The sequence below is a fragment of the Triturus cristatus genome, chromosome 3_2 (assembly GCF_964204655.1).
Source record: "Triturus cristatus chromosome 3_2, aTriCri1.1, whole genome shotgun sequence".
Lineage (NCBI taxonomy): Eukaryota > Metazoa > Chordata > Amphibia > Caudata > Salamandridae > Triturus > Triturus cristatus.
In genome coordinates, this window is record NC_140584.1 from 489,910,940 (window position 1) to 489,931,743 (window position 20,804).

General features: G+C 42.7%; 1 protein-coding gene across 2 annotated transcripts in view; it reads right to left on the reverse strand.

The window, feature by feature from the left end:
- Positions 1-20,804, reverse strand: part of LOC146857591 (uncharacterized) — a 164,603-nt gene that overhangs the window by 91,279 nt on the left and 52,520 nt on the right. For both annotated transcript variants that reach the window (XM_085648140.1, XM_085648141.1), the window contains exon 4: positions 11,966-12,072. In XM_085648140.1, coding sequence (XP_085504266.1) covers positions 11,966-12,072 — 107 coding nt within the window. The remainder of the gene's footprint in view (positions 1-11,965; positions 12,073-20,804) is intronic.

A 20,804-nucleotide genomic window follows, 5' to 3' on the forward strand; every position in this document is an offset into this window, starting at 1 on the left:
GTCCAAAGTAAATGCTATTGAAAGGGTTCAATCTTTTCTATAAATGATCCAAAAGGCACCACACTAGGTTCTTTCAGAAAAGGTTTCTAAAATGTTCTCGGAACTTCACTGGGATGCTGTGTTACTTAATCAATTTAAAATTCTCCTTTCAAACATTTTCTATTTTAGTCAAAAATGCTCTAATTATTGCCAAACATGTTCCATTTTCACCGTGTAATTATGGGGAATCAGATGCAACAGGTAAAGGGGGCAACTAATAACTGCTTCACTCAAAGCCATAATCAAGGTTGTCCTCACATGAATTGCAAACTAGGCATATTTGTATTTATTTTGTCTACCAAGAGTTACCATCATTGGTTTGATCACTACATTTACCAATGGAATAAGCAACCAATGTTGTTGTTTTTTCATTGGTGGCACCTTTTCCTTAATTCAGAGACATGTTCGATTGAGTTACTCAATTCCATTATTGTATGGCCATCCCATTATTTTTACATGCTCGATTGTGTAAATGAATGAGTTTAAGTTTCTGGTTCAATTAAATGTCAGAATAACAAATTTATCTGAGGTTAAGGAAAGAGAAATGTATATTTGGAGCTGGTACCTCGGGCACGTTATAATCCAAAGAGTCAGACCTAAGGACAGTTTGTAGAAGGAAGCAGAACACGCTACAGAACCAGAAAGCAGACAGAGTTATTACACTACTTTCTTACACTGACGACACTCAACGTTATCTAAAGGTATCTTCTCTAAAACCGAAAAAAAAATACATATAATGTGGCAGTTACATCATCATTTCTTTGTGTAGCACACATATCATGATATCAGAGTGCAATTTGCTTCAAATAACCATCAAATCATAATCTATCAACATGTGGGCCACGGTGTGGGTTTTTTTTGCTTCCGTTACTACTATGGCGGCCGTGTCCAGACCCATGTTGCTATTTTCTTCAAAGTGGTAGGGTCCCCTTAATAGACTTACATTCTAAAAGAATACTTATAGATAGCAGCTCATGCTTCAATGCGCCTAAATAACAGATCTTCATTAATGGTGCCTTATTTAATAAACTGTTACGCAATCCAAAGTGTGTAGCAAATTGCCTGGCTGACAAGATGGTGCAATGTAGTGAGGCTCTAAATGTAATTTTAAAGTATTTGAATAAATCTGTGTCAAACTTCTCCATTCTATAGTAAGCCTGAAAGGTCCGCATGAGCTCTCACAGCATATGAAGTTAATAATTATTTTCTTCTAAATCTTTTTATTTGATTTTAACTACCATGCAATGCAATACACATCATTAACCTCATGCACCGTTGGTTCAACCACGGACCATTAACCTTTACCTCAACTTAAACAGTTTCTAACTATATTATTAAAACCTTTTTTTCCCTCATTCCCCGATACTCATCCCAACCTCCTGTACTGGCAGCAAAGAGATTATTCCACGAGCTTCAGATTTGTTTTTCGCATTTTCTAGTTTTTTGACACACTTTCTGCATCCATGCACCAGTCTGAAGGCCTGATTTAAGGTTTGGCGGACAGGGTATTTGGTCGCAAATGTGATGGAGTATCTTGCCTGCCAAACTGACTGTCCACCTGCCGTATTTAGTGGTGGGAGGACTGCCACCTTTTCGTCAACTGAGCCCGCATTGACTCTTTCAACAGATAGCTTTCTCAGTTAGCCCATCAGAGGAAAGGCATTACACGCCCACTCATTTTAGGGTGGACGGTGTAATTTTCCTTTTCTGTTCATCACTTCCAGGTAAAACCTGTGAGGGACAGAACAAATACAAATACTGACACCCAGATCAAGGGACAAAAACTCACTGGGTGTTGGATCATTAGAGTTTTTCTTATTTTTGAAGTAACATACTCCCGGTTGAGGACTTTGTTTTTGGAAAACAAAAACTTTGTAAAAGATTGGTGGATGGCCAATAAAAGGGACAATTTGCAGCTTGACAGGCCCCGCAGGTACAGATTTCACTATTGTGCCTATGGTGATGTCTGAATTTGGTGGAAATTAGTCTGTCAGGGTGGCAGATGATAGTCAGGCTGGCAGAGAAAATGTCCTTCACCACACGCATGGATGGAATACCATTAGCCAAAGTTCAAATCTGGCTCTAAGTCTTAATAGTTGGCGCCCATATACTGCACCATGGCAGCTCAATATTTTGCTTCACAATATTAATACCAGATTGACTGACTTTTTTGCATGCATTAATTACTAGACCATCCTAGATCCCAAATTGCATCTGTTGGGGGGAGGGATAATACCGCAGGCTTGTCCCTGAACTTATGAAGCAGGTCTACTGCACTATTCCAACAGGCCTGTATTCCGGGGCAAATCCAAATAATGTAATACAATGAGCAGAATGTATCCTCTCAGTCAGGATCACAAAGTAACTGTTTGTAAATATTCATTGGCCAGTCTAGGTTACTACCTGGTAGGCTTTCAAATCTGTAGCACTAAAAATGTTGCCACCAGAGAAGGCTCTTACCTCAGGAGCCTTTTGAAGAAGCTTTGTTATGTCAGTCATAGAGTGCTTGGGGATGCTGTTCTACGTTCTCTACCCCGCTTTCAGATAAGCTGTTCCTGCATATTGAGATCATCACTAAGTGTTGGCCAAAATGTAATATGTACATTCCAATCTTGCGCAGGAGTACCAACAGGGCTTGGTTCCATTATAGTAGAGGCATAGCTTTCACTACATGTATCAGCAGTGCTTAATTTGTGCCGGTGCTAAGCACAGGTACAAGCATCTTGCTGCACGTCATTCATTGATATATTAAATTTACTTCACTACTGGACTTGGCGCAGTGTTGTGTTCAACTTCTCGTCCAACCCTGGTAAAGTGAGTTGTGGGTGCAGCTGTGAGACTGAGCCTGCCCTGCCCAAGACAAGAGGTTCAATCTGATATGTTGATGGCGCCTGCGCGGCCCTCATTTCAGTGTTCCCGGCCCGGTGGGCGTGAGACTGATTAGGGCTGGATTTTGGTTCTGTGGGAGTTGGGGCTGTGTGGCAGCAGCAGCGTGCGCAGATTTTTTAAGATTACACTGCCACGCCCCAGCATACCTGCACCCCACCACTCGAGTCATCGTTCAACGGTTCAACTGAGTGCTGCCAGCCCGACCCGACGACGACTTTGAGGACTGGCAGGCAGCAGCCAGTACTAGCAACAGCACCAGGTGAGGCAGGCCTAATCAGTTAATTAAGCTAAAGCAGAGCAGTGTGTGTCCCGGCCGCCCGGCCCACTACAACGGTAAATTAAGTACTAATTAATAGCCATGGTGTGTGGGGATGGAGGGGGGGAGGGGGGGGGGGGGGGTAATAGTAGTCTGTATTTCAATGGTCTGATTACGAAAGACCTCGACGTGTATTTGTATTTCAGGGCTGTAGGGCACGTTGTACAGACTGGCTCCCTTTTGAATCTGCTCTCTCCAGCTTGGCTAGGCTTTTGCTAACGCACGGCTGGGCGGTTTCATATTTATGCTGGATCCTTCGGTAATTGTGCCTCACTGCTCGTTCCGCCGTCTTGGAGCCAAAAGAGAAAACATCAGGTCACCACCAATTAAGGAGGCTTGAAATGTGCATCGCATTACCTGAGTAAATCTGTAAATTTTGGAGTCCAACGTCAGCATTTTTCTAATTAATTTTGGCGGTAGTTAGCGTGTATCCACCACATGTAACTGTTTTAAAAACCACAATGAAACTATTTAATGGTGTTTGTAGTCTTATTAGGAGACAATGAAGGTCTGTCAGCACCGAGACATTTGTTTAAATGTTCACTTTGCACCCATCTTTCTGGCAGTCTCACGCTTTGTATCTGTTGCAATTTCTGTGAGAGTTGAGATGAGAAGTTATTTGTAATAATTTAGGCCTGTGCCTCTGAATGGAGGTCGTTTCCCTGAGAATGCCTTATTTATGTGCATGTTTGTATAGCATTCACTGTACAACGTAGTTCCTTCTAGGCGCCACAGCATCGACTTATACGGCGAGGTTGTCATCTTTAAAATAACTGGTCCAGGGCTTGGGGTTGCAAGAGACCTCCACAGTTGTAATTATATCGGTGAGCGGAGTTTTCAAATACAGCAGTTACATTCATTTTCCGAGGGGGGAGACAGATTGCGAGAGTGGCAACATAACAGAACAATAGTTGAATTAAATTGCATTATTTACAGTGAGTTACAGTACACAGAAATTTTCTATGTTTAAAGTTAGTGCAGAGGTTGGCATGAGGCGTGGAGTGGTGCGGATGTCTGAGGGAAGGCTGTCCCAAAAGTGGTGTGCTATGACGTCAGATCTCTTGTCACTAATGTTCGTGTTTCTTGGTGTTACTAAGATGGGTTTTTTTCTGCAGTTTTATTTAGCGCGAACTCGACCCGAAGTTATTGGAGAGCTTTACATGAGCACCAGTTACATTTCACAAGGACACATTCATTTTTTTGTTTGTTTTTGGTAGGCACGGGGAGACAAAATTATTTATTTGTCCAGAATTACCGCATGTTAAGCCGATGCCGAGACTCCAACCTGGTTCCCCATCTCCAACGTCAGCACCTCTGACTGTTATGCTTCCTTGGAGCAGAGCGGGCCTGTGGAGGTCTTCATTGATTTATTTGTCAACTGACATATAAGTTGTAAACAATACTATAAGATTTTCAGTATAGGGTTTTGACATCTGCTTATTAATGGTGGTTGGATATTTTCAATCTGCTTATTAATGGTGGTTGGATATTTTCAAGATGGCAACTTATATTTAGAAATAAACATTAGTTGTTTATTGCTTGGTTTTATAAGAGGACATTTATTATCCATCAGTCACTTTCAGGTATTTCAGAGTTTTACCAGCATTACTGTGCCATGACGTGTTTCCTTGTCTGTTTCCAGGTGCAGGTGTATTTGGACAGTGTGACAAAGGTTGTGTGAACAACATGTAACAGACGCTTTCCCACATGTAGCACTGTGGTTGGGGCTACGTTGGAAAGCTTGATATTGGGGGCGGGAGTCTTCAAATGGAAATCCTCGTCCGTGGCAGCTGACTCTGTGAAGAGTATCTGACCTTAGTTTAACTTGAAAAGGCTTGTACTCAGTGCTTAATTTGAACCGGTGGTCTACGGTGCTCGGTACGGGCACCTAATTGCCATCACCGGGGTTTATGATAGTCTGCCACATGGCCAGAAAAAGCTAATTTGGGTATGAGCACAACAGCTGCTTATTAGTTCAGTTTACACTTACATTGTTAGTTTAGTTTACATTAAATACCTGCTTCCCAAGCCATACTTATAGCTTTGGGGGCCTGGAATAGTATGAATTGTCACAGTTGTAAGAGTGTGATGATTTGTTGCTGTGTTTGTACTGTCACTGGCAATGTGTGGTGCAAGCTGCAGTGGTGTCCAAAGGGAGCCCCGGCACTTATTCTTTTACAAATTAAGCACTGTGTATCAGTAGGAACAGAAGATATACAAGAGTGGTCAGCGTAAGCTGCATGAAAAAGGCAGGAGTTTAATGCTGAAGAATATAAGGATAATCCCACTGCTTCCAAGAACATATAACTAGATCAGGCTTCTCCACTGATTAGCTCATGAGCTCTCCAGCGACCTGTAAATAGCTCTCCTGTGTGTAGCCCAACATGCGAAAAAGAAATGTTTTTGCTTGGTTGAATTAATATATGTACACTACAATTGAAAAGTGTGCTTGCAAGACATGAATGTGTGTATTTTCAGAACTCATATGTTGATGTTTGTAGAAAAATGGCTAGATTTCCAAAATATACTTAAAGCCTTTGGGTGATAAATCGTGTGGCATTAGGAGGAAGCTAGTAATGTTGCATGGGATGGCAACTAATGTGATCAAGTCTCATGCAGTCACCATTACAATACTAATACTGTGAGTAGCTCATCCTGATTTGCACTGAGCATAAGTAACTCTTATTGCAGAAATGGTTGGAGACCCCTGCACTAGACCTTCAGCATGTGAAATACAAAATTACTGGACTATAATTTCTGTATCAATAAGGTGACAAACCAATGTAAAAAGTGGATTCTAAAGCTGCACTAAGACAAAAGATCTATCAAAGAACCCCTTTGCATTGCATGAGGTCAACCTACCAATAATAAAATCAGGGTGATCAACAAGCTTGGAGTAAGAAAACAGGCCTTTTTGCAGTGGTGCCCCACTTTTAGCCCCAATTTCAACTATTAGATGTTGCATTTCGACTCTGAGAGTGCACTGAAGCCTGCTACCCAGACTCCAGTGCTGGTGCTCTCTACCGAAAACTGATACATGTGAATTCGCAATCCAAATGGCAAGGACTTTAACCCCCTTATAAGTCCCTAGTATATGGTACCAGTGGTAACCAGGGCATGGGTGTTAAAGGGGTCACCAGGGCCTGAAGCACTGTTTGTGCCACCCTGAGTGACCCAAGTAAACTGATGACTGCAGACTGCAGGAACTTGACTTTGCTTCACCATGTGAGGCAAAGTCAATGCACTTTTTTTAATCAATCACCCCAAAGGAAGGCCTCCTGAGCGCAGGAGGCAGGGTGCATTACAATAAAGGTAAGGACATATCAGTGAAGCTTGGGGAGAGGGTGTGGCATAACAACCAGAGCTGCCGACTTTGGAACTGGGTTTGAATCTTTACATCGGCTCAACATCCTGTGATTCTGGAAAAATCATGTAATCTCCCCATGCTTAGAAAAATGTTTGTGTCCTTTGGTAATGTAACTGGTGCTCATATAAAGCTCTCCAATACCATCGGGTCGTGTTTGTGCTATTTAAAACTGCAAAGCAAAATATGTCCTTATAGTGACCTTTACCATTAAAGGCTACTATAAGTGATAAGCGGTTGATAAGATAACATGGGCTGACACCCAGGCAAACTCTAGGTCACCAGGTCCATTACGGTACGGCCAAAATATGTCATGTTTGATATCAAACAACGTGCCGCATCACCGCCTGACACGCATCTATGTCGAGGACGATGTGGCATGTACCCAGGTGGCTACCTTAGAGGTTACCCACCTGCTTTCCCTAGCTTTTCCTGTGCTCTGGTTGCCCTCCAGCAGCTGTTGCTGCCAAGACAGGAATCTTCCAGGAGGTGTGAACTCTTCTAGGAGTGAGAAAAAATGGCCTGGTTGGGAAAGAGGTCACACCTCCCTCCTGGACAGGTTGACTAGTGAAATAGCACATCAAGGCAGTGAGTTTCATAGCCTTCACCGCTTTTTATATGCAACCAGGCTGCCTCCCAAAGGAGGAAACCACCTTCCCTCTGGTCCCAGGCAAATTTGCACTTGGGCAGGTGGTAAATTAGGTTTCAGGAGGTTTACACCCCAAGAAGGCTAGCCACATCTCTAAGGTGTACTACCGGGTCTGTACAGCTAAGAAAGGTTTTTGCCATTTTTAACAGTGGTAGAATAGAGGGTTCTGGGTAGAAAAGATGAGATACACCCCCTGATGTGGTTTTCTGAGGGGCTGATTAGCCAGCTGGGGCTAGTAGCCCATTGACTACTTTCACCCACATGCTTGATGTCCCCAAATCTAGGATTTAAGTGCTACCCATGACACAAGAACCTCAGTTTTGATCCGACCTGCAATAAAGGACACAAGAAGAGTTAGTGGCAACAGGAGCTGCACAAACCAAAGGTGTGATACTCTACACTTGTAGCAGCCTTCCCGAGACTGCATGACTGTGACTCATCCCGAAACAAAAACTGGTTCACTTAGACAGAGGGACCCCTTTGAGAGCCAAAGGCAACTCCAGACTTCCCTGAACTAGTGGCTCTAGGCCCCTGCACCCTGCAGGTAAAAACAATAAACCAGAACCAAAGAATCGCTGACCATCCGGCCCTCCAAGGGATCGCCAAAAAGTAGAAGGTCCAGTGCATTGTGGGAAACATAATCCTGACCTCCAGCAAGTTTTCAGGCAGTTACTGTTTTCCCAGTACATCGAAATAACTTACTGCTGAGTTTACTGCTGCCAAGGCTTGTTGATTGCCGGTCCAGCAGTCACCACCTTTACTCAATGCTGCACTTCAAGGGAACAACACAAAACCTTCATCTAACGTCAGAAGTGGCTTTGTTGTCAGCTTTTTGCACCTGTTTCTTTACCACCACCATGTAAGTGGTAAAACGAGCTCCCCCCTGCAGCTCCTGCAATAGCACCAAGGACAGCCAGGACAACTCTGCACCCGGGCTTCTCGAGCCAGGTAAACTCGTACTGACTGACTGTGATGCGGGTCCTGGGACCCGCATCATCTTTGACCTCCTTGGGTTCGACACAACTTGACCTGCAAGTGACCAATTGTCACTAGGACTTTTTTCCATTGGCTGCAATGATAACGTTTTGCAGCGCTGTTTTGCCCTGATTTAATTTTGCTTCTAAAATTCATAACCCCAGTTATAATCATCCGACTGACTTCGTTTTGGTGTCTGTGTTTATATAAATTGGTGTTGGATTTCTTTCGAGTTGTGTCAATTACTTATCATCCATGTTGGTACTCTGAAATGCTTAACACATGTTCCTCTAGTAAAGCATGCCTGCTTTTTGCCACACTACCAGGACTTAGCTAAGGATTTATTATTGTAACTCAAAGGACCATCTTTGAGGTATAAGGGTATTGCATGATATAGCCTAACCGGCATCACCACATAATACTTCACCTTCCTCCACTTAGCAATACCAAGGTGAAGATTAGTTTGATTCTGCGTGCCACTCGCTATATATCAAGCTTATTCAGGCTTGCACTGGGAGCCAGTGCACAGCACAATTCGCCTCAGAAACAATCAAATTTTCACAGGCCATTAATCAGGGGGATAGCCATATTTTGTATACACTGTAGACTGGAGATACAAGAGGCTGGAAGACATAGGTAATAAGCATTGCAGTGGTCTAAACAAGATAGTATTAATGCACCCATCACCTGAGCATGGAATTAGAAAGGAAGGAACGGAAGAATGTTCCTCAGCATATGTTGAATGAAAGGGCATGGTGACCATTTTTTATGGATCTGGTAATTAAAAGAAGTGTTATAGAGCCAAACACAAACATTATTCACTTGGGGGGCAGAGAGAGGGTGAGTCCCTAAAAAGGGTGGCCAAGTCAGTGATTCTCGTCCAGCAAAAAGGAATTCATTTTTACCACCATTCATTTTGAGATAGTTATTGGCCATCCAGCTGTCAACTGTCACTAAGCAGATCCTATGAGCACTGCCCGAATTTACGACTGAAGAGGAGAGAAAGACTGGAGTGTTGTCTGCATATGAAGTGCCTAAAAGCTGAAACTCCTAAAAATCTCTCCTAAGTGCTACATATAGATATTGAATAGGATGGGCAAGAGGGAAGACCTCTTGGAGCAGAATGGCATAGCACCACAACTTGAGAAAGACCTTGCAACAATGACTAAAATCATCACAGGGTGCATCCCGCAAGGCCACTATTGGCTAAATGGTGCATGGGAATGTCATAGCTGACCGAATCAAAGTCTGCAGACGTATATAATAGCAAAACACCTACCCTTCTTATATCCTCTCATTACTGCTACAGTCAATCTAGGGCTGTTTCCGTGCTATGCCCTGCTTGTCAGCATGCCTGTAAACAATCAAGTGCCGCTGAGGGATTCAGACGTTGCACCAGCCATTTTATTAGATGTTGTTTCATCACCTTCGCGGAGGCATGGGGATGGGTGATGGGACAATATTTCTGCATCACAGGAACGCAGTCTGTTTTCTTTAGCAGGGATGCTACCTTACTCGCTTACCAAAATCTTGTACAACACCTGGGCTAAGAGAGTCACTGATAACCTCACATAAGAAGGTACAATGACAAACATTAATTTTTTCATAATGGAAACAAGACCAGGTCAAAAAAGGATTCTGAAGTCACCATGCTGAGAGCCAGCTACACCTCATCATATGTCATATGAGGGAATAAAGTAATCTTAGGTACTTGCTCAGCCAAAGCTGGAGTTGCACCAAAAGTACTAGAGTACGGATTCGCCTTGGTGTGGGTGTAGATGGCCTCTATTTTTTTCACAAAAAATGCAGTTAGCTCTTCACATAGGGAGGCAAAGGGGCTTTTAGTAGAGAACTTGAATAATGTCTTGGTAGGGCTATCTGAAGATGCCAATTCTGCGGATTTGGCCCCCTGAAAACAGGTTTGGTAGAGTCTGAGCTACATTGAGTAATCATGATGCCAACTCCTCTTGGCATGTCTTGAGGCTAAACATATTGCTACTAGTTCCAGTATAAGCTAGTAACTACGGTCCTGCCACTCCAAGAAGTCGTGAAGTGCCTGGGGGCGAGATGGAGGGTTTGAGAGGGGATAAATATGTCTCATTCAATCAGTTCAATTTATGACTGAGCTGAGCCAAAGCCTGCACCTACTTTCTATCACTCTTGGTAAAGATTTGCAGATCTTTTAGGGTTCCTTCAGAATTGAAGGCCCTTCATATATTCTATTCACTCTACATCTGTGAATGCAATTTACCTGGAGCCATATGCCATAGCCTTAAAAGTAATTACATGATGGTGTGTCCATCCTAGAGGAAGGGTTACAATAGCCTTCCTGTGAATTAGCAAAGAAAAAAAAGAAAAAAGAAAAATCGAGCAAATGCCCAAAAACATGGGTGCTTCCCTAGACTACTTGCCCCAAACCTAGAGATTGAAGACATGAGATAAACTTGTTAAATTAGGGAATGTGTTATTTCAGCATGTAAACTGAATTAACAAATTGGAAGCACGAGTCAAGACTTTTACTTGATAGGTCAAAACAATAGTCCAAGTTTTGGTGAGGAAGGTAGTAAATTTGCACAACAAAATGTCTGTGAGTGAAACTATAATATTCCCATACAGTAAAGGGTTTAGGGTATGCAATAGAAAGAATGAAAAAACAGGCAACTTTCTCATCGTTAGCCTACTCTGTCTTTCCTCATCATCCCCAGAACCACGAGGATGGCGAATGTGAACTCTGGGTTGGTTCACTCATTCAACCAGGTCCCTGTCACAGAGAACAGATGAAGCTTCTGATTCTCAAGCAACTAGGCCACTTCCTAATGATGTTTCAGGATGGAACAGGAATTTAGGAGACCACATCGTACTATACTTGGGCTGTGTTGGCCATCAGTTGGGTAGAGGCTGGGTAGTTATGTCTTGGTCTTGTGGACCTAGGTTAACCTTAGTGGTGCACCCAGTACAGCTTGAATATATCTCTGGTGTGTTGCTTGAGTGAATTCTTACCCTAGTACCTACTAAGTCAATCCCAAATTCTATAATCCACTGCACCATGTAACATCAAGGATGTTATCAGGTCTTGTGACTTGATGCATTAGCTGGATTACACACCAGGATCTTTGATGGCATGTAGTATCAGAAGAGTTTTGATCCAAACATGCGTTGGGCATGCCAGCACACCACCAATAAATTAAAAACAGATTCAAGGAGCTAAATTACATAATTCCTTGTAACTTTCGCTTAGTGTTCATTGTTGTAGGGCAAGTTGAAAGCATCAAATTTCTATCTGGGTTTGAACATTTTTAACAACCAAACACGCTGCTTCAGGGACTGAAAAGTTGCTGTTTACTGGACTTCTCTTTGTGAACCCTGCAGCAGAGAGCCTTGATGTGAGTCAGTGGCAGTATGTGGGGAAGAATCAGGAAGTGACATAGTGAGGAGAATGGAATCACCTGGTAAAGTAGAAATCATGCAGGTTGGATGGTGGTAACAAATTACAGGTTGAAATTCACAAGTGTGGGAGGCAGTATATTCATTATAGACACCTCTCTGCATTACCCAATGATATTTACACTACAAATGTTCAACTACTAGACCTGAAAGCAATCATCACCTTTTAGGAAAGACTTCTTGGTGAGCCAACTGAAATTTAGGACAATCTGCAGCCCTCATTTTCCAAAATACCTCATAAACAAAAAAGTGGATTGTCAAATGCATATGTAAGAAACTTCATTATTACCTTTGTCTCTGTACAATTAATCTCCAACTCAGGAATCAATCCCTTACAAGAAAGTTGTCCTAGCCATTTGATATTTGTCAAGTATTCATCAAGCTCAGGTTTTCCATCTGAAACAAAAAGAAAAGAGATTATAAGAGAGAATACTTGCTTCAGTTAGATTTATCCGGTCCATTAGTAACCATTTTCATAAGAAATATGCAGTAAGGCAATAATAGTTAAGAAAATAAGCCCAAATCAAATACCTTCCTGGGTGCAAATTTCTATGCACACTGGAACACATTGCAATGTGTGCACATCAGACTTTTGAAATGTTTCACCTACTGGTAACTTTCTAGGGGGAAAGTGCAGGGCACATGGTTGGCAGAGGTGCAAACAGCGCATGATCATTCAGCCACTAGGCAAATATCACCCAAGTTCAATTCCTATTCACATCATAAGCTGGAGTGTGCACCTTAAAATTTCCCCCCTAGTTATAACCATGACCTTAACAATTAATTACCACAATGTAGATTCAAGAAATAAACAGCATGCTTTTCAGAAGTATTGCTTGAGGAATATCGGGAAACAACCTTTACAACGCAGTCATTACATTGCACTACCTTTACATAGCAGTCATTACATCGCAACATCCTTTACATCGCATGTCATTACAACGCAGCCATTACATCACATGTCACTGCAACGCATGTCATTACAACGCATGTCACTACAACGCAGGCATTACATCGCAAGTCATTACAATGCATATCATTACAACGCATAGTACCCTTACACTATCCAACACTTACCCTACTGTTGCACTCACTGGAGTTAGAATAGTCATTTTTACCCCTACACTATCCAACACTTACCCTACTGTTGCACTCACTGGAGTTAGAATAGTCATTTTTACCCCTACACTATCCAACACTTACCCTACTGTTGCACTCACTGGAGTTAGAATAGTAATTTTTAACCCTACACTATTCAACACTTACCCTACTGTTGCACTCACTGGAGTTAGAATAGTAATTACTACCCCTATACTATCCAACACTTACCTTAAACGCGATGTAATGGTATGCATTGTAATGGTATGTGTTGTAAGGGTATAATGCGATGTAATAGAATGCGTTGGAAAGGTAGTTTCTGAAAATGCGATGTAATGGCATGCGATGTAAAAGAATGCGTTGTAAAGGATGTTGCGATGTAAAAACTGTGTTGTAAAGGCATGCATTGTAAATGTATGTGTTGTAACGTCATACATTTGCGAATATCACATCATGCTCATTTTCTGATCTTTTTGATGTATAAAGGTTCAATGACATACTTGGGTCTTACTATTTATTTTTCTCATTCTCAATTTTAGTCTCGTAAGGGCTTGCACATGACATCTGCACCTATTGGCTGGGGCCACGATTCGGAATTTTAATTGTATGTTAAGAAAAACAAAGAAATTATAGAAAATGGTCTCACGGTTGAAATATTAATCTTGTTGGAATGCAGAAACATACAAAGTAAACATCTCTCTTTCTAACAATACCAATTATTCAAACTCTATTAAATCATTTAAGGATTTAAATAATTTGACAAATTTCACTTCTTTCCTTCTTTGGGAAACTATTTAAGAAGCTTGTGTCTCGCAAATATATTTTTGCTGAGAGCAACTGGCTATTCAACTAATTCCATGGAGGATTCTGACCTCACAGGAACAATACATTGGCTGTCCTTTCAGAGCTCAATGATCTAAGGAAAAATTTAGATGGTGGTACTGCAGCCTTCAACATCATTGTCCGTGCCATCTTGACTGCTGGACTAACTGAAGTAGGTTATTCAGGCTAGAGGCTTAAAGCAGCTGAAATATTTTTTAGTCTAGAGAAAGCAGCCTCTTCCATCAGCTCTGGCCCTCGAGGCCTTAATTGTTGTTGCCCACATGGATGGTTCTTTTTCCCTTCATATTTATTATACACTTGCAGCCCCTGTAAAAGTTACTACATCTAGCAGGGGCTCACCTTTAAATATAGCCAATGGCATCCAGTTGATCTTTAATCTTCATCAACAATTTAACACAGAAATCCAGATCTCAATCATCTTCTTTGATAAAGTATCTCTCCTTTAGCTTTAGGCGAATGTTGACTAATTGTCTAAACTCCAACCCTACCAAGATGGAAGTGCTTATAGCATCTCTCAGACAGTCAGTAGCCTCTTGTCAAGGGTCAACTTCCAATTCAAATAAAGGTGGTCTAAATCTAGGAATCCAAAAATCTATTCTTAGAAATTCAAGCTGCCATTGTGTCCAATAAATGCTACTAAATTTGTGTGGTAATGCTGTTGTCCAATTACACTTGGGCTACGGGTTTCCTATATACTTGGCAGCCACACAGAGGCTGCTAAACCATAAATGAGTTTATTCGTACTCCTAGTTGGTAAAGGATAAAAGGGGGGTTAATAAAAGGGAGGAATTAGGTAATAATGTGCTAATAGTCCCTAATATTGAAAGCCAACATGTTTCGAGGTTATGCCCTAAACCTCTTCTTCAGGACCGCATGGGGACCAGCCCCATGTGTACCACTCCGTGCAAAGACCTAGAATAAGGTGATAAAGTAAAAAGGAAAAATAAACGCGCACATTAGTGTCAGCGTAAATCAATTACATACGGTTAGATTGAACGCGTAGTATTTAGTAGTTAATCAAAATTTGCCTCATGGTCTGCCGGGGTGGAGGAGCCTAAATAACCTTGACTCGGCTTGCCTCCATCTATTTGGATACAAAATCACAGGTCTGCTCATCGTCCCTTGATCTGGCGTCCATGAGATTCCTGCTCACATTTCATCAGAAAAGAATGCACATACTTTAAAAAAAAAAAAAAAAATATATATATATATATATATATATATATATATATATATATAAAGACGATAAGATCACATTGCCACTGTCCCATGTACACTATTTTATTATTCATCAGGACATGTGACCTACTAATTTAAAAGACCCCCTTTTGCAATTGTTCTGTGTAGCAACAAGCGAACAGTCAATATATATGATCGCCCCTTCGTCAGCCCATACATTACCTGTGAGAGGTCAAGCTACACTACTATTCCCTGCAGGTATCAATCTTGCTTTTCAGGGTGTTGAGCGTTATGTTACTGTTACTAACATGCAATAAAATGCAGAGTAATTGAGCTGCTCCTACCAACGAATGTGTCTACTTTATTCCTCATGAACTATTTTCCACCAGGTTTTTCCTTGCATCCAAACTGATTTCAGAGTATAGTTAGCTAATTCTACACACATAATTAGCTATGCAAATTACGTGAAAACATTTGCAGGCTCGTCGCCATATCTTTAGTGCCATAACGTCTTTGCATAGGCTCCCTGTGAAAGACTGCATCGCTTTTTAATCTCTCTGGTGCACAAAGCTCTTCCACACAACGTTTTCTTGGACATCGTTTTACACACTCTGAGAACCTCTGACTCTTCACTGCTCCTGGCCCCTCGGTTTCGGCATTCCTCAATTCAGATGCCATGCATTTTCAGTAGCCACAGAGATAAAAAGTAACTCTCCATCAATGTATTTGAGGAAAGAACTTAATCTCCTTAAATGTAGGAAAACCTAGTTATTTCCTTAGCCAGTGTAGGTCGAGATTACCTGTGCATTATTGTTTTTCATCACCAAGATACTCCTGCCTGGGTGATAGTCTGTGCTTTACAAGCACCATAAGCAAACATTCCATGTGTAACATTAATGACAAGAAAATGAATACCGCGGCTGCTGCCGAACACCCCCATCATCTCACTCTATGCAGATGATGTCCTAGTCTATGTCAAGGATCTTACTGTAGGCCTCTCCAGTCTTGCCGAGCTTCTGCTTACTTTTGGAAACCTCTGGGGCTACGAGTGAGCTGGATGAAGTCATTTGTCTATCTTCAGAAGCCCTCGACACCCTATATCCTGGTAGTCATAGGTGGAACGCCTCCACAATGGGAGGACCGACCTTTCTGGTACCCTAGTGTCAATGTTTTCCATACGAACCTAGACCTTAAGGAGGGTAATCTGACCAGGATGGTGTCCTCTTTTAGGGCCCAGGTCGTTTTCTGGAAAAAGGCGTATAGCTCTGGCGAAAATGGTAAAGCGACATAACTTTCAGAGTGTGCCATGTCCCAGGTGTGGACAATGACATTGCAGATGCCTTGTCTTGTTCACGGTGTGGGAGATTCCGTGAGTTAGCCAAGGACTCGGACAGTGACCCGGCACCCATGCCAGAGACATTGTGGTCCGTAGGCAACGCCGGATGGTACAACTGGTGATACGGTCATTAGCGGATTCAACGCACAGGGCATACGCACAGACTTGGAAGGAATTCTTGGCATTAGGGCGCAGCGCACGGAAATGGGACGGGCACACAGTTAAGAAGTGGAACAATATATCTTGGGGCTGGTCGAAAAAGGCTTGTCGTGGGTGAATGTTGCTGGGAAGTTGGCAGGTTTAGCTTTCATGGGTAAACGGTTATGGGGATATCCCTCATCTGAGGGGGAACTGGGGTGTAGGATACTGGAGAGTTGAGCAAGGGAGCAGGGCCTGCTGGGGTGGATTAGGAAACCTCTGACCTGGAATATGTTGCTACGAGTGTTAGAACAATTACCTGCAGCTTGCTGTGGCTCAAACCTGTGTGTTCGCAAGGATAATGGTCTGGATGTTTTACGGTGCTCTGAGAGTATCAGAGCTACTGGGGGGCAGAAGTAGGAGAGGTCTCTTTTGGGGGAAAGGGATTCAAGCACCAAGGAGATGGGAGGTGTGGATTCAGCAATACAAAATGGATCAGAGGGCCCAAGGGAAGTGGGTCAGTTTCAATGCGATGGGTACTCCTGGTTTTTGCCCGGTGGCATGGGGTAGGCACTAGGCGGAGTGTTGCGGGAGAGATATTGGGGCAATTTTCCTCCAAATGCAGGGAGGTAAGGTGACAGCATACCAGTTACTGTTGATGCTCTGGACCGCACTGGCTCAGCGTTCAGGCTGTGGATTATGGCACACACTCTTTCCGTATCAGGGTGGCGTCGGAGACAGCATCCCGGGGTTGGGCACATGAAGATAGCATGGTCTTCAGGATGCTATAGGTGCTAAGGGTGGGGGGGGATGCTAGCACATTGGAGGCGACTGTGAAATGCTTATTGCTTCTTTGTTTCTTTCCAGGTGCTGTAGTGTGCCCCGCGTCTGAAGAGGTGGCGATTTGGATAGTGGGCCAGTCATGCGCAAAATGGGCAGCGATTTAAGCAGGACAGAGGTGTGTGGTGACGAATTCAGGTTTTAACGAACGCCTGTTTCAAATTACCTGGTAAGGAAAAGGGAGTATGCTATGGAGGGATTTATTGCACACATTAAATGGGAAGATGGTCGTATCTCGGTGCCCGGATGTACTGTTCATTCATTTGGGGGAGAATAATTTGATCAGGGAAAAAGGAACTGTATTGATGAGAACCATGAAGAGAGATTTCTTGGAAATTAAGGCCCAGTAATCCAGTGTGTTTGTTTTATGGAATGAATTTGTTCCACGGCATTCTTGGAGAGGGGCTTGTAAACCGGCGGCAACAGACAGGGCGAGAAGGAAAATCAACAAGGAGATGGAGCGCTTTTGCAGAGAGATTGGATTCGGCATCGGATTCGCAGAGGCATTGATTTGTATTTATTGGAGATCCAGGAGTTGATAGGAAATGTTTTGAACATAAAACTTTAGAAATTTTGCCAGACAGGGGAGTTGACACCTGGGGAGGAAGGGCAAAAAAGGGTGTAGTTTCACAACCCGCCATGTCTGGGTGGCGGGGGCATGAAAAGTTTGACAGGAGTTTGCAGACGTTGCTTGACGGTGCCAGTTGGGGATCCATGTGCAGGGGGAGGGTAGGCAGGTAGTTGGAGGTTTAATTTAGGACATTTGGTTACTTACAGGTTCATATAGATACTCACAGTATGTAGGGGGAATTAAATGGGTGCCATTTTGTGTTGGGCTCTATATCAGCCCGAAAGCAATCCAAAGTTTATTTAGGGGTATAGCTTGGGCTACCAGCCCCCATTTTAGGTCCAGGTGACCTAGTGGTTATTAGTTTTTGTCAGTGGTAATCCTTGTCCCTCCCTCCCACCTCTCTAAGTAGGGCTGGGGGGGATTATTTTGTTGGTTTTTGTGGGCCGCGGTTTTAAACAGGTGTGCAGGGGCTGGGTTTCTGTACGTTGTCGCTTGGAATAGGTGCTACGGGGGGCATGAAAAGTTTGACAAGAGTTTGCAGACGTTGCTTGCCATTGCCAGTTGGGGATCCATGTACAAGGGGAGGGTAGGCAGGTAGTTTAAGGTTCAATTTAGGACATTTGGGTAATTACAGGTTCATATAGATACTCATAGGATGTAGGGGGAATGGAATGTTGGAAATGTTGAACTGCAATACAGTTAATGAGTCAGCTGCAGGGTGGGCATGTTTGGGGGTTCATAGGGGTGGGGGTACGATTAGGGGTTATTCTCTGAATGTACAGCGCGGTTTTAATTTTGTAAGGTGGTTGGCCAAGAAATGTTGTGATGTGCACCGGTTTCAATAAAGCGGCCTTTTTCACACACAAAAGTGGTCAGTGTTTGCCTGCACCACTCCCTCCCAAGAAGTATAAAATGGCGGCCTGCTTCACTGATTTAGCCCTTGTCTTGGCGAAATACACTGTGACAATGTGCTGTAAGAGCGATACTTTTCCTAGCACCATGGCCTGGAGGACTGCGTTGGTGCATTTGGTTGAGGCCGAGGCGACAGCACTACATAGGGAGGATGCTTCTATGGCACCAGCAACTGTCATAGTTCCAGGGCACTGACTCATGTGGCTCCCGCCTTTCCATCCCCTCCCTTCCCAAGATCTCCACACCTCCTCCTGCTTCTAAGGTCTCTTATTATAGGAGAGACTAGCCAGACCTCTCTCTGATCCCCCACTGAGTCGGACAATGTACATCTGCAAGTATTGACCCCCCCCCTTTGCACTACATCAACTGATCTGGACCCATACGCCCCCATCCCCAACCACCCCAATCCCTAGTCCAACCTTTTCATCCTCACTATTATCCCAGTTACTCAACTTCCATTATTTAGTTATGCCACAGCATGCTTCAGGAGTTGTTACTGGACTATGATACTCAGTTTCCATTCCCCCACTTTCTGTGTTGGACTAGTCCCCTTTGATAAGTTATTGACCCTGAAGCCTAATTATCTGTGCAATGTAACCTTCTGCATCCTGGACATGTAACCTATGTTTGTTTACAAGTTGATAAAATCAGAGTAAAGCTCATATATGAAATAACTGTCAAAAATTGCATTTGTGAACAGAATGACGTGTGTTAGAGAGTAATTTGAAAAGATGTGTTCCGCTAATTGGATCCAGGCAAGGGCACTATGCAGAACTACACATATTCCCATATTTCACAGAAAACCAAGTCACTGGACCCAAAGCATTTCTTTACTGTAAATGCTGAAGCGATTCTGTAAGCTTACTTGCTATGTAACCAAAGGAATGTGTTCTTGAAACAAGTGTAAATCTGATGAATGTAGGTGTACATCTGCATAACAGTAAGACTGTTCTAGCATGCCAGTGTGTAAATATCAACTACAGGACGAGCAAGAGCAAATGAGTAAAAGGGTAGGTCTGAGAATAATTTACAAATAGGAAAGGCTACTGAAGGAAAAGGGCAAATTGGCTCATGGAAGAAAGAAGCAGGTTAAAGATACTGAGCTGGGGAGGTGGAAGTTTATATGTTCTATTAAGTGAGGAAGTAGCTGAAGACGAGAGTTTTCAATACAGCAAGGGAATACACAGCTCAAAGACCAATATGCTCAAAAGGTATAGATTTCAAGGGTCTGCTTGAGAAGACGACTAATAATGGACACCATTTGTGATAGTGGGGGTCAAAGCCGCATGTAGACATGGACAATAATTCACAGTAAAGACCAGAGAAATGGTTAGACTAAGGGGAAAAAAATCACGAATCCCACAAAAGTAATTGAAGATTTGGAGTGTAGAGTTTTTTCATTTGATGGAGAATTAGCTCAAGTGGCAGCACTATATTTGGACTGCACTTGGAAGAATATTAAAATGAAGTTTCAACATAAAACATTGAAAATTCGTTCGAGAGTTCAACCTTGATTTAAACAAACCTGAGATGAGGTGCACATCTGTATACACCAAATATAAGTTACATTTGGAGTTTATGAGGCACTGGCTGAATGCATAGAAGAGTTGTCATATGATCAAAGTAATAGGTGGCACTGGTCATCCAAGCTGTAGCATGTTGACTGCTTTTAGTATTTTGGGAGGCATAGTGATAGAATTGATAGAACATGTTATTTTTCAACAGCTAGAGTTGGCATTGTTGGTTTTCGCTGCATTTCTGATCTGCAGCTTAGTAGCATTTGATATGGGAGTAGGTGCGATCCCAACTGATGCAGGCGGTGTCTTCCAATTCTGTACTAAATGCAGAGGAAGATGAGGTGAGAAAAAAAAATGTAATCTCATGGCTGAGCTTCGGGTTGTATTGCACCATACAAGCCTGCATGTTTGCAACTTGAAAGATGCTGATGTGATTTTATCCTCCTACGTTGGTATAAGTCCAATTTTGATCATCACAATTATGGCTAGCGAGACCCATGTTGCTCACAACCTCACTCAGTGACTCCATGTAGGCTATAAAATGTATGGGGAAAAGGAATAAGGAAATATCAATATGCTGCTAAAACAGGGTAGAATCTCCGTTCTTCACCAACTGGGTGCAGCTTTGGTTACGAAGAAATGTGCCATAAAAACTAAGGAAGACCCAAAGACTCTTGCCTGAGGTTTAGCTAAA